This window comes from Cervus canadensis, chromosome 2 (assembly GCF_019320065.1).
Source record: "Cervus canadensis isolate Bull #8, Minnesota chromosome 2, ASM1932006v1, whole genome shotgun sequence".
Lineage (NCBI taxonomy): Eukaryota > Metazoa > Chordata > Mammalia > Artiodactyla > Cervidae > Cervus > Cervus canadensis.
The window spans coordinates 44,224,710-44,238,174 of record NC_057387.1 but is presented as its reverse complement, the minus strand read 5'-3'; the positions used below and the strand labels follow the sequence as shown (position 1 = coordinate 44,238,174).

The following is a 13,465-nucleotide window of genomic DNA, read 5'->3' as shown; positions in this document are numbered from 1 at the left end:
ACCACTGGAACACCAGGGAATTCCTTCAAGGCACTGGTTTTTATCTAGAGTGTCTGAAGGCAATCCACGTTGCCAACTGCTCTCTGCTTGTCTTTGCATCTTGTGAAGCAGTGGCCAACTCAGTAATGCATCACCTTGTATTCAAATGGCATCTTCTTTCTCACTTCTATTTTCTTTGACTCTTGCTATCCTAGATTTTGCCTTCCAACAAAACATCAGCCCTTGATCTCTCCCTTAGACTTTGTTTCAATCAACCTGAACTAAGACTAGCTACATGCTAGAATTGTTGTTGCTATTGTTTAGTTGCTAAGTTGTGTCCAACTCTTTTGTGACCACATGGACTGTAGCCCACCAGGCTCCTCTGTCCATGGGATTTCCCAGGCAAGAATACTGGAGTGGGTTGCCATTTCCTTCTCCAGAAAATCTTCTCAACCCAGGGATTCAAACTTGCATCACCTGCACCGTAGGCAGAGTTTTTTGTTTTTGTTTTTAAATGCTGAGCCAGTGGGAAAGTCTACCTGCTAGAATACAGGGCTGTCAACTTTGTTTTAAAATTCTTTGTCAGTGCAAACACATGCTAGTGGGGGTGTGATGATGAGGATCATTCCAGCCTAAGATTTATGAGGTACTTTATTGCAGGTACTATTACAAATGCTTTACATGTGACAGTGTTTACTCTTCATATCCATCTTACCAAGTAGGTATTGCTATTATTACCACTTCAGAGGTAACAAAACTGAGGTATAAAAAGTTCATATACCTAATAAAGGCAAGGTCACACAGCTAGTGAACAGCAGAGCTAGGATTTCACTCTGCACAATGTATGCATTTTGATTAGTGTTGAAACATTTATCACTAAGGTGCAGTTTCTAAGGTCTCCCATGCCTAGCTGGCAATTCTGAGGCTGATATCATTGCCTGTGTAGCAGACTCTGGACAAGACCCTTGGGTCCCTGACACATGTTTATGGTTAGAATAAGGTCTCTAAACAGCTGAGATCCACTTTCTTGAAGAATGTGGTTGTTGGGGCATCAGACTCTACCTCCTGGGCTATTTAGCTCACATGTTCAAAACGAAGCATCACTGAACACATAGTTGCATCAAAGTTTCTCGTATCTTCCTATGCAGAGGTTTATTATAGGTTTATTTTATTTTATGCTTACTTTGTAGTTTCTCCTTGAATCATTTTTGCTCACCATAATACAGTGCATATTATATCCATTCTGCATACAAACAGATATGCCCAGGCTTATTCTTCTCCCTTATGTGACTACTGGGGCTGTACTACAAAGATTCCCACTTTGTGTTGTGTGAGATACTTACCACTGAAAGTGACCTAATTTCACCTACAAAATACTTGCGTTTTGCTCTATTTAAAATAACGACCATAGAATCTCTTTCAACAAAAGGTCATCTGTGTCAATGGACAGAACACAGAAGATCAGATCACCTGCCGTAATTGCAAATTAATGCTCTCCTGGTAATGCATTAACTACACACTATTGATCTATAGTTGAATCATAGAAGAACTACTGAGAAGTGATTTTACTTTCCTAATTTTTGTGCTTTTATTGCATTTTCCATAATGCATTCTTCTTTCAACTGGAATTTTCTCTAATTGTCTCCATTTTTAATTTCCCACAGTGAGATGACTTCTAACTTGTAATTAGAATCTGTAAAAATTCATATCTCTGTCTCAAAGGCTGTTTAGAAATCTATTGAACTATAACTTTTATGCCATAAAACACATACATGATGCAAAGATACATATTTTTAGAGAGGCAAGCTTTTGAATGATTTTTTTTTAATTTAGATAAAACCAAAGTCCATTTGGTCCTCTATCTGAAATTACAATTTGTTGAACAGTCTACAATAAAATATTCAAAAGTTTCCCCTAAAAGCATTTTACATGGGAGTATTGATGATGTGATTTCCATTCCTTGAGCAAACTTTTAACATATAAGTAAACAGTTTCTATCAGATACATTTTTTTAAGGAGTGTAAGTGCAAGAGGAAGATGCCAAAATCCAGTAAATATTTATAGATATCTGCACAGAATACTTCTCACAAAATCCAGATTTTCTCAAGTTTGTATCATTTGATAAAAATTCTTCTACTTAGTGGAACTGATTATAATCTTGTATCTCAATGCTGAATTTGATCATGCTCCTAGTTTAGACATAGGTCATCTGGCCTAAGCCTGGTTTCTGAATTGTGAATTAGGAGTTGTTTGAACTGGAGAGAGATTCCGAAATTTCCTTTACAACTTCTCCAAATACCTTAAACTTATCATTGATTTTTTAAAATTTCTAAGTGGGAGACATAATTGTGATTACTAACCAGCAGCAGCAATGCTTTCTAACTCTATTCAGTCTGAATTCTGAACCCTAACTTAGTACCAAAATGAGTTTCTAAAATATTAAGGTGGATTTTTAAACAAATACACAATTATGCACATCTAAATTAGGTTGGGTTCTTCAAAATAATCACTTTGGTGGATGTTGGCACTCAGAATAATTTTCTTACACCTTTTTGGAATTGTTTATTGAAGTCAGTTTATGGACTGAGAGAAAAAGAGACTCATGATTTTGTATATGTAACTCAGCTCAACAACCAACTTTGTTCTCTCAACTTGGCTCTCCTTAGCTTTGTTTATAGGAAATAAGACCCATTCTCAAAGTATGAAGAATAGTTACTGATGGAATTGAAAATACCTTAGCTCCCAAGTGACTAGTTTTAATAGTTATTTGAGTGGATAAGTTATGAAATGATTACTTAAAAATTAGTTACATTCAATCACAATTCATTTCAAATAATAAATTGATAAATTGGAAAGATTCAGAGAAAACCAACATAGAAAACATAATGTTTGAAAAATAATATGTGAAAAAGAATATCTAAACAACTGGGATTTTTTTTTTAAACTGAAGAATAAAAAGGTAAATAAGTCGTTTAAAATTTTTTGTCAGACATATGAAGATTCTTTAATGAAGAAGTGAAACTAGTAGTTAGCCATAGCTCTGCATACAAAGCTGAAAGGAACAAACAATATAAAGGATCTAGCCAGAGTCAGGAAAAAATTTAGTCAAAGAACTTCACACAAGATAAGAAATTTCATATGGCTATATCTGCAAACAGCTAATTCATGGTTATTTTCTCACATAAAATAGTCATTTGTGATATAGTTACTTTTTCTTATAGTAAAACTATCATTCAAAAAGATTAGATTTAATTTCAATTAATTTCTTTTGAGTGTAGATATTAATCTATCAAGTGGTGAGTGTATAATAATTCAAAAGCCTAACAGGCTTCCATTTAATTTCCTCTATTTGCTTATAAACAACATTGCTGCCCTAGAATCAAGATGCTTTTCAAAAACTAAAAACTCTTCCATTAAAGAAACCATCTATTAAAGTAATTTAAAAATAATGTAATAATTGACAGTAATTTGAATTTCACTGAATGGATACTAAGAGCATATTTTACTTATATATTATCCTAAGAATACAGGGTTTCTTTTATTTTTAAATAACTACTTGCATATTGTTCTTAACATTGTAAATGAAACACTCATTAAAGCTAGGAAACAAGAAATTGCATAGTGGAAAGAAAACTATTTTAACTAGCTATGTGAAATAGTTCTGATGCCATTTAAAATAACTTTGAATGGTATCAACTATTATACCTTTGGTATCATAGCCTGACTTCAACGTGAATGATGATGAAATTAAAAATATGAAATAATTGAAAAAACATATTTTCCACTTACCCAACAGGAATTTACAATACATTAGGCAAATTTTTTACCATCCAAAAACCCCAACTTAAATAGTTGAGGCACTGAAGTCTTCCTGTGCATTATGACCAAGAGAGAATGTCCGCTACGCATCTACATTCACGTGGAAATAGTGTCATCATGCTGCTTCAATTACTTCTTTTTCTCTAGTTTCAATAAAATATGCATCTCTTGATCACATTTAAAAATTCCATTCAGCTGGAACTGGCTCCATCAGAGTAGCTGATTATTATTAAAAATTGATTTGGTTATATAACTCTAGTGAGTGTCTGTCATGTGACCATGACTCACAGCAAGTGCCCACTACACTCCCTGTTTCTGTTGTATTTCAGGATTTTCTATTAATTTCAGTGACAAACCCACTGTACAATCTCAATGAAGGCACAGGTCATAATTGTACGTGAATGAACTGATGGCTTCCTATAATTTCTGATGTCCTGAATCAAAGTCCTTAGAAGATTGAATTACAATGGCAGTATCATTAAATTAAATTATAGAAAAACAAAGTAATTCAGTGGGGAAAAAAGGTAGTATAGTACTTATATCCTCTATATATATACAATAGAGGAGAGTGAACATTTTGTGATGAAACTTATCACTAAAAACAACTGACTCAGCCTGGGTTTTGGTTGTAATAGAAATCCCTAAGTAGCTTTTTATTAACAGAAATTTTAGACTAACACTTAAGTCAGATGAAAGGGATACAGAATTCTGAAGGCTAGGTCTGGGACAAATGATTTAAACTAAAAGCTAAAAAAAAAAAAGCCAGGGTTAATTTATTAACATAATCACTTCAAACTGTTTTAAAGGGAAATTATTCAAATTGTTTATTTACGATCGCTTTTCTAAATAACTCATGGACATCCAGAAGCAAACCTTTTTTTCAGAGTAGCCCTTCAAAAGATTTAAGACCGCAAGAGTCTATGAAGAGTTTGAGAATGTAATTTAGCAAAGGGATATTTATAAATTTCAGCACTCAGTATCTGAAATTTACTAATAATTTTCATTTAGAATTTTTATAGACCTAACTTGCATATTCTAACTAATGATAGCCTATCAAAAAACATGAAAAATAAGATTTCAAGACAGTGGGGTTCACAAATGAATTAAGTTAGTTGACTTGACTGACTAATCAGAGCAGCTACCCAAGAATACAGACCCTTAACCAGTTTTGAACCTTATTTCTTGGCCAATGTGTTGCATCTTGTTCTGTTGTGATAGTCATTTTTACTCCAAAATTGTTTCAGGGAAATGCTCTGGAATATTGAAATTACTCTCTAGCTAACTGCTTAGTTTTTCTATTCCATATTAACTGAAGCATTTTTAAAGTAGGGTTGTCCATAGGGTCACAAACAGTCAGACACGACTTAGCAACTGAACAACAATAAAGTGGATATTTTACCACTAAAATGTTAAAATATTTGTCAAAGCAAGTTGTAGAACAAGATAACAGAAATAAACAGCACCAATGAGAAATGGTGAAAGTGAAAGTCGCTCAGTCGTGTCCAGCTTTTTGCAACTCCATGGACTGTAGCACGCAAGGCTCCTCTGTCCATGGAATTCTCCAGGCAGGAATACTGGAGTAGGTTGCCATTCACTTCTCCAGGGCATCTTCCTGACCCAGGTCTTCTGCATTGCAGGCAGACATTTTACCAATGATACATTCCTAAAAATGGTAAAAAGACTTTGGAAAGCAAAAAATTGCCTGCTAAAATGAAATCAGAAACCCGAAAAGACAATTTCCATTTATAAACTGCAAGGTCCAGAGAAGAGAATGAAGTAGGCAGTAAGAGCCAGGGAAGAAATGGCAAGAAAATGGGAGGGTGATGATGGAGGGATGTAGGGCCTTAAGGTATACAAAAATTGCCAGAGGGACTTTAATGGGAATTTCTTTTTTAAAATGAGTAAAAACTGATGCTTACAGTCACCATGGCCCAGCTGACATTAAGCATTGTGAATTTGGAGAAAATTAAATTGGCAGAGTTACCTGAATTTCTCTAATAATATTCAGCAGCCCAGAAGTATAGCAAATGAAAGGTTAGATTAACCCAGGTCTAAGAAATAGAACAGGGTAAAATTTAGCTACAGTGGAAAAGATATAGAAATATTATACATTTTCCACCCCATTCAAATGGCAAGTCAAAATTGTAAATTCAAGGATTTTCCCACTCATAACTGTCCTAAATATATCTTAATAATGATTTTAGTTCTCACTTTAGGTAAAATTGGTTTAAAAATATTTTCTGGCTGAATAAAAACGTGACTAAAACTAATGACACATCAGTTCAGTCGCTCAGTTGTGTCTGATTCTTTGTAACCCCATGGACTGCAGCATGCCAAGTCTCCCTGTCCATCACCAACTCCTGGAGCTTACTCAAACTCGTATCCACTGAGTCGGTGATGCCATCCAGCCATCTCATCCTCTGTCGTCCCCTTCTCCTCTCGCCTTCAATCTTTCTCAATAACAGGGTCTTTTCAAATGAGTCAGGTCTTTGCATCAGGTGGCCAAAGTATTGGAGTTTCAGCTTCAGCATCAGTCCTTTCAATGAATATTCAGGACTGATTTCCTTTAGGATGGACTGCTTGGATCTCCTTGCAGTCCAAGAGACTCTCAAGAGTCTTCTCCAACACCACAGTTCAAAAGCATCAATTCTTCGGTGCTCAGCTTTCTTTATAGTCCAATTCTCACATCCATATATGACTACTGGAAACACTATAGCCTTGACTAGATGGACTTTGTTGGCAAAGTAATGTCTCTGCTTTTTAATATGCTGTCTAGCCTGATCATAACTTTTCTTCCAAGAAGTAAACGTCTTTTTATTTCATGGCTGCAGTCACCATCTGCAGTGATTTTGGAACCCTAAAAAATAAAGTCTGCCACTGTTTCCACTGTTTCTTTATCTATTTGCCATGAAGTGATGGGACCAGATGCCATGATCTTAGTCTTCTGAATGTTGAACTTTAAGCCAACTTTTTCACTCTCCTCTTTCACTTTCATCAAGAAGCTCTTTAGTTCTTCTTCACTTTCTGCCATAAGGGTGGTGTCATTGGCATACCTGAGGTTATTAATATTTCTCTCAGGAATCTTCATTCCAGATTGTGCTTCATTCAGCCCAGTGTTTCTCATGATGTACTCTGCATATAAGTTAAATAAGCAGGGTGACAATATACAGCCTTGACGTACTCCTTTTCCTATTTGGAACCAGTTTGTTGTTACACGTCCAGTTCTAACTGTTGCTTCCTGATCTGCATACAGACTTCTCAAGAGGAAGGTCAGGTGGTCTGGTATTCCATCTCTTGAAGGATTTTCCACAGTTTGTTGTGATCCACACAGTCAAAGGCTTTGGCATAGTTAATAAGGCAGAAATAAATGTTTTTCTGGAACTCTCTTGCTTTTTCGATGATCCAGCAGATATTGGCAATTTGATCTCTGACTCCTCTGCCTTTTCTAAAACCAGCTTGAAGATCTGGAAGTTCACGGTTCATGTATTGTTGAAGCCAGGCTTGGAGAATTTTGAGCATTACTTTGCTAGCGTGTGAGATGAGTGCAATTGTGCAGTAGTTTGAGCATTGTTTGGCATTGCCTTTCTTAGGGATTGGAATAAATACTGACCTTTTCCAGTCCTGTGGCCACTGCTGAGTTTTCCAAATTTGCTGGCATATTGAGTGCAGCACTTTCACAGCATCATCTTTTAGGATTTGAAAGAGCTCAACTGGAATTCCATCACCTCCACTAGCTTTGTTCATAATGAAGTTTCTTAAGGCCCACTTGACTTTGCATTCCAGGATGTCTGGCTCTACCACACCATTATGATTATCTGGATAATGAAGATCTTTTTTGTACAGTTCTTCTATGTATTCTTGCCACCTCTTCTTAATATCTTCTGCTTCTGTTAGGTCCATCCCATTTCTGTCCTTTATTTGCATGAAATGTTCCCTTGGTATTGCTAATTTTCTTGAAGAGATCTCTAGTCTTTCCCATTCTATTGTTTTCCTCTATTTCTTTGCCTTGATTGCTGAGGAAGGCTTTCTTATCTCTCCTTGCTATTCTTTGGAACTTTGCATTCAAATGGGTATAAGTTTCCTTTTCTCCTTTGCTTTTGGCTTCTTTTCTTTTCACAGCTATGTGTAAGGCCTCCTCAGACAGCCATTTTGCTTTTTTGCATTTCTTTTTCTTGGGGATGGTCTTGTTCCCTGTCTCCTGTATAATGTCACAAACCTCCATCCATAGTTCATCAGGCTCTCTGTCTATCAGATCTAGTCCCTTAAATCTATTTCTCACTTCCACTGTTAATCATAAGGGATTTGATTTAGGTCATACATGAATGGTCTAGTGGTTTCCCTACTTTCTTCAATTTAAATCTGAATTTGGCAATAAGGAGTTCATGATCTGAGCCACAGTCAGCTTCTGGTCTTGTTTTTGCTGACTATATGGAGCTTCTCCATCTTTGGCTGCAAAGAATATAATCAATCTGATTTCGGTGTTGACCAATGCTGATGTCCATGATGACACATAATGACACATAACTGATATGTAACCTGCAATTTTACACCAGTAAAAGACTATGTATGGAAATTTACATTTCTAAGAATATCAACTGGGAGTCAATATTTTATGTAGCTGGAAAGTCTCCAAGCCTAAGCTGAAGGAGCAGAGCTTTGGCGGCCACTTTTTAATACCATGTTGACCGTCTCACCCCCTCTTCACAATCTGTTAAAAAAAAAATCACAACTCAAGCATACTCACTTAAAAAATTCATTCAACAAATGTTTAATGTATTTCTGCTATACACTGGCCAATACATTAGGTGATTAGTGTTTTATGATGATGCTTGGCATGAAAAGATACATTAAGCCAAGCAGATTTCTTCTTTTGAAAATCTAAGCCAAGAGACAGATACTCAGCTGGTAAGGTATTTCATGTAAAAAGTGGAACTGACAGACCACCATGGAGAATGGCCCATGATAAGCATGAGCTAGGCAGTACAGAGGAGGCAGAAATGAGGAGTAAGTCTTAAAGAGGAACAGACAGAACTATAGATTCCTTTTGGGAAAAATCACACGGCTCACGAAAGAGAAGTGGAAAAGGTGTCTGCCCTTTCTGAGTAGAGAAGTGCCCCATTGGTTCTTGTAGTTCCTATCTGCATTCATATATACTATACAATAGGCTTCATTTTCTTCAGGAAGTTTGAATGATTCTTTGCTTTTCAATCCCAGATGAGACTAAGCATAAACTTCAATTTGAGTGATTCTTTCACCACATGTTTTTATGGGGACACATAGCACTTTCTACATTCATGTATCTGTATTGTATTTACACATCTGTATATCTGCTCTGTATTCTTCCTTCCTTTCTGATGCCCCAAAGTACCTTCTTTCATAATTTTTCTTTTTCTTAAGGAACTTCTTCTGTCATTCTTTCAGTTATGCTTCCTGGAAATAAATTCTTGGTATTTCTTGAGTTAAGAATGTTTTTTATCTTTCTTTCCTGAAGGAAATAGGATTCTGGGTTGGTCTTTTCTTTCAACAACTGAAAACTTGTGTCCCACTTTCTGGACTTCATGGTTTCTGATGAGAAATTGATTGTCATTAGAATTTTTTGTTCCTTATAAGTAAAAATGTCATGGTTTTCTTGTTTTCAAGGGGTTGTTTGTCTTTAGTTTTCAGAAGTATGATGATGATATGTTTTGGTGTAGATTTCTTTATGTCTCTCAAATTTGGGATTCATTCAACTTCTTGAATCTTGTAAGTTTATGTCTCTTGAAAAAAATTGAGAAATTTCAGACGTTATTTCCTTTCCATCCCCTCTTTCCTTGATCTCTCCTCTGGCATTCTGATAACATGAATATTAGATCTTTTTCTGTACTCCTACAGTTCCTTGAGACTCTGCTCATTTTTTCCCTTTCAGTCTTTTTTCTCTCTTTTTTTCAGATTGGTTAATTTCTACTTCTCTGTCTTCCATTTCACTGATTATTTCTCTGTCCTCCCTATTCTTCTGTTGAGTCTGTCAACTGACTCTTGTATTTGCTATTGTAATTTTCAGTACTGAAGTACTTTATATCCTCTATTTCTTTTTTGAGATCTTCCATATTTTCCATTTGTTTCAGGCATGTTTGTAATTGCCATGTTAGAGAAATTTTATGATGACTGATTTCAAAATCTTTATCAGATCACTCTAAATCTCTGTTAGCTTGATATTACCATCTATTAATTGTCTTTTACCATTCACTTTGAGATCTTCCTGGGTCTTGGTATGATGAGTGATTTTCAGTTGAAACACTGACATTTGGGGTACTATGTTAAGAGAGTCTTCATCTTATTTAAACCAGTTTTAGCTGGCTTTTCTGGATACCATTCTGGCAGGGGAGGGTGAGGTTGCTGCCTCCTTACTGCCCAGGTACCCTACTTGACCTCCATTGACTCTGAAGGACATTCTCCATGTTACTGCCAGGATAGGATAGGTGATCTGGCTCCCCACTAGGCCTCCTCTGACACCAGGGGACTGTGGTGGGAGGGACAGAGTGGCCTTGTTACCACTGGGTGGTGATAAAAGTCCTGACTCCCCATTAGACCTCCTCTGACAGTGTCCCAAAAGGGAGGAGAAGGGATACTTCATCGCTGTCAGGGGGTGGAAGTCCATGCCTCCAACATGTGGGGGATCATTATGGCCCAGGGGCAATGCTAGGTGCCTTGTTACGGCCTCCTGAGACTGGAAGTATAAGACTCATGCTTGTACTTTGTGTAGAGAGGTTTGGCGCTGCAGGTTTTAGCTGCAGTATTTGGCTGGAGTAGAGCAGTCATTGTCTAAAAGTTTTCTGTCTGCTGGGTTGCCCTTTCTTGGTTCTCTAGTTACAAAGGGTGTGTGTGTGTGTGTGTGTGTGTATATATATATATATATATATATTTTTTTTTTGTCTACCCCTGTTGTTTCCCTGTTGCTGGCTTCTTTGGATCCAAGTCTGGATATTTGAGGCAAAAAGAAAACCCAGGAAACTCTCCACTCTTTTGTGCCTTGGGTCCTGAGATTCCTAGCCAGACTGCCTTCTCCTCACATTTCAGAGTCTCTTTATGTTAGTTGTATATATAAAATTCAGAAGCGTAGGAAAAATTACATCTATTCCATCTTCTTGGAAGCAGAAGTCTGCCTCCATTAGCATTTCGATATATGTTGTTTTCACTTTATATTTCATAATGGGATGTTAACTCCAATTGTCAAATTGGCAACATGTTATTTTACACTTTACATTCTTGCCAGAGAATGTAAGTGATGCTAAACATTCTGCTCCCCAGTTACCATCAATGCTAGGTAGTAAGAAGCCATATTAAAGGAATATTACCTCAGAAGTCATAGCCTACTTGCCATGTGAAAAATTTTACCTCTGGTTCCCATCACATCACTGAAACCTGCATATCTGGCCCCTGAGAGTAATGCTTATACTATAAACTACGGAGGCACTGTGCTGCATCTACACTGAACAAGATTATAATGTAAAAAGCAAGGTTATAATGAATAAAAAATAAAGTGATTTCTAAGTTATTTGTAGAGGGTTAATAAGAGTATGATGTACTACATCTCAAAGTATCTTTTTATGAAAACAATGAAAGAATCTCCCTCAGCTTTATATCACAAAAAGGTAAACAACTGACTTATTTCTATATTTTAAGAAACTGTGATTTCCTCGCTTTGGCTATGAGGAAGTCCAGAGTTACTTTTGTTAATCTTTACAGTATCATCCAGCAGAGATTTTGTATTGGCCTTACCCTGGGCTTCTTTTATTTTCCAGTCAAGATTTTGCTTTTACCCAGGTCTCCTCATGTATTTGGTTTTTATCCAGTAGCATAGTATGCATTTTGGTACCTGATCGCATTTACTTTAGAAACATACAGGTGCACAAATACGTTTTTTTTAAAAATAGAGGGTTTATAAGCTCTTAAAAGAGCAGGAAATAACAGGAAATGAACCTCAGGGTTGTTCTCAACTCATAATAGAAACTTAATGAGCGCCACCCAATTTGATCCCACAAAGATTCTTTCTTAAGAGACCCTACAAGAACATATTTGTTGTCACATAATTTACAGTTTATTTGTTAGATGGAGCTTTATGAAGGGACGGACAGACACAAGTACTACCTGGAGCACCGAAGCACCACTGTGGAGAAACTGAAGGCCACTTTCAGCTGAGTCAATTCCACCAGTGGCCAAAATGGGAAATCCAGGCAAAGCACGAGCAATGGTGGTCACAGCTCTCAAAGCAATAGGTCTGATGGCTGTGCCTATGGAAAATAAGGGTGATCAATGGTTAGAATATTGACCACTTGAGCATATTGCCTTATAACACTACTGTGTGATGGCAGTGTTGTACTAGACAAAATTCAATTTCATCTCTACTTAAGATACATAAGTATGCAAAACAGAAACATTGTTATGTTTCAAAGTATGTTAATTTATAAATGGATGTATTCTTATTTTAAGGACTTTGATGCTATTATTGCATGCAGGAATGTTATGCAAGTGGGCATAGCAATGCAAACTCCTGCATACAATACATACATACTACAATTTGATATATAGTACCGTGTAAAAGATTGTATGGAACACTCAAGCATCTGTTTGAGAAAGAACAAGGAATGGCAGATTTTGTAAAAGAAAAACAATCACATACAGTGCATAAATAGACATACAGTTATGTTATGTTTCCATGAAGTATAAAGCAGCTGGTGTGAATCGAGATGTTGCAAAAACAAGTAAGGTGCTGAAGAACTTACAGATTCCATATTGCATTTTACATGTATTTTCCCAAATCTGATGAAACATGGTAAGCCTAATCTAATTTTTCATATGTTAGAAATTTTTAACCAAGTTATAGAGAATTTACTAGAATTCAGTAATTAGAGAGTGTACATTTGATTTTTTATACACTATTTAACCACACATTACCAATACATTATTTGCTAAGTGTAATAAAAGCTGCAGGGATGGACAGAAGACAGCATTTTTTAGGTCATATTTCACATGATAACACTGCTTAGACTCTCAAGGGTTAACACAATCTGGAGTAAATTAATGTTCTCACAATATAGTTATGTAATTTGATATTTCTGATGTATACTCATAAGTCAATGGTCCCTTAAAGGCATTTTCTGAAGTAAAAGTAGTTTCTTTTGTGCAAGAATGTGGCATTGCCTCAACCAGACCTCCACAAACAAGCAAACAAGTGAAAGGTAAAACAAGTCTTTTGTGGTGAGTACTTTGGCATCCCGTCCACCATCACCAGCATCTTTACCAGTATCCTCAGTATGTATTTATTGGTGTTCCCATTAAGGCAGCACAAAGAGCTTCCATTAAAATCAGTGGTTGGGCTTCCTTGGTCGCTCAGTGGTAAAGGACCTGCCTGCCAGTGCAGGAGACATGAGTTCTATCCTCGATCCAGGAAGATCCCACATGCCGAGGAGCAACTAAGCTCGTGTGCCATAACTATTGAGCCTGTGTTCTAGTGCCTAGAACCACTGAACCACAACCGCTGAACCCATGCGCTGCAATGAGAAACCACTGCAATGAGAAGTCTGCGCGCCGCAACTAACAGAGCAGCCCTACTCACTGCATCTAGACACAAGCCCTCACATCAGTGCAGACCCAGCATAGCCAAGAGTAAGTAAGTAAACAGAAAAAA

The 13,465-nt window shown here is 36.6% G+C and overlaps 1 protein-coding gene across 1 annotated transcript in view; it reads right to left on the bottom strand.

Moving 5' to 3' along the window:
- The window catches only part of DPYD (dihydropyrimidine dehydrogenase), an 882,445-nt gene that overhangs the window by 147,540 nt on the left and 721,440 nt on the right, over nt 1-13,465 (bottom strand). Inside the window, exon 19 of the mRNA XM_043460572.1 lies at nt 11,926-12,068. Coding sequence (XP_043316507.1) covers nt 11,926-12,068 — 143 coding nt within the window. The remainder of the gene's footprint in view (nt 1-11,925; nt 12,069-13,465) is intronic.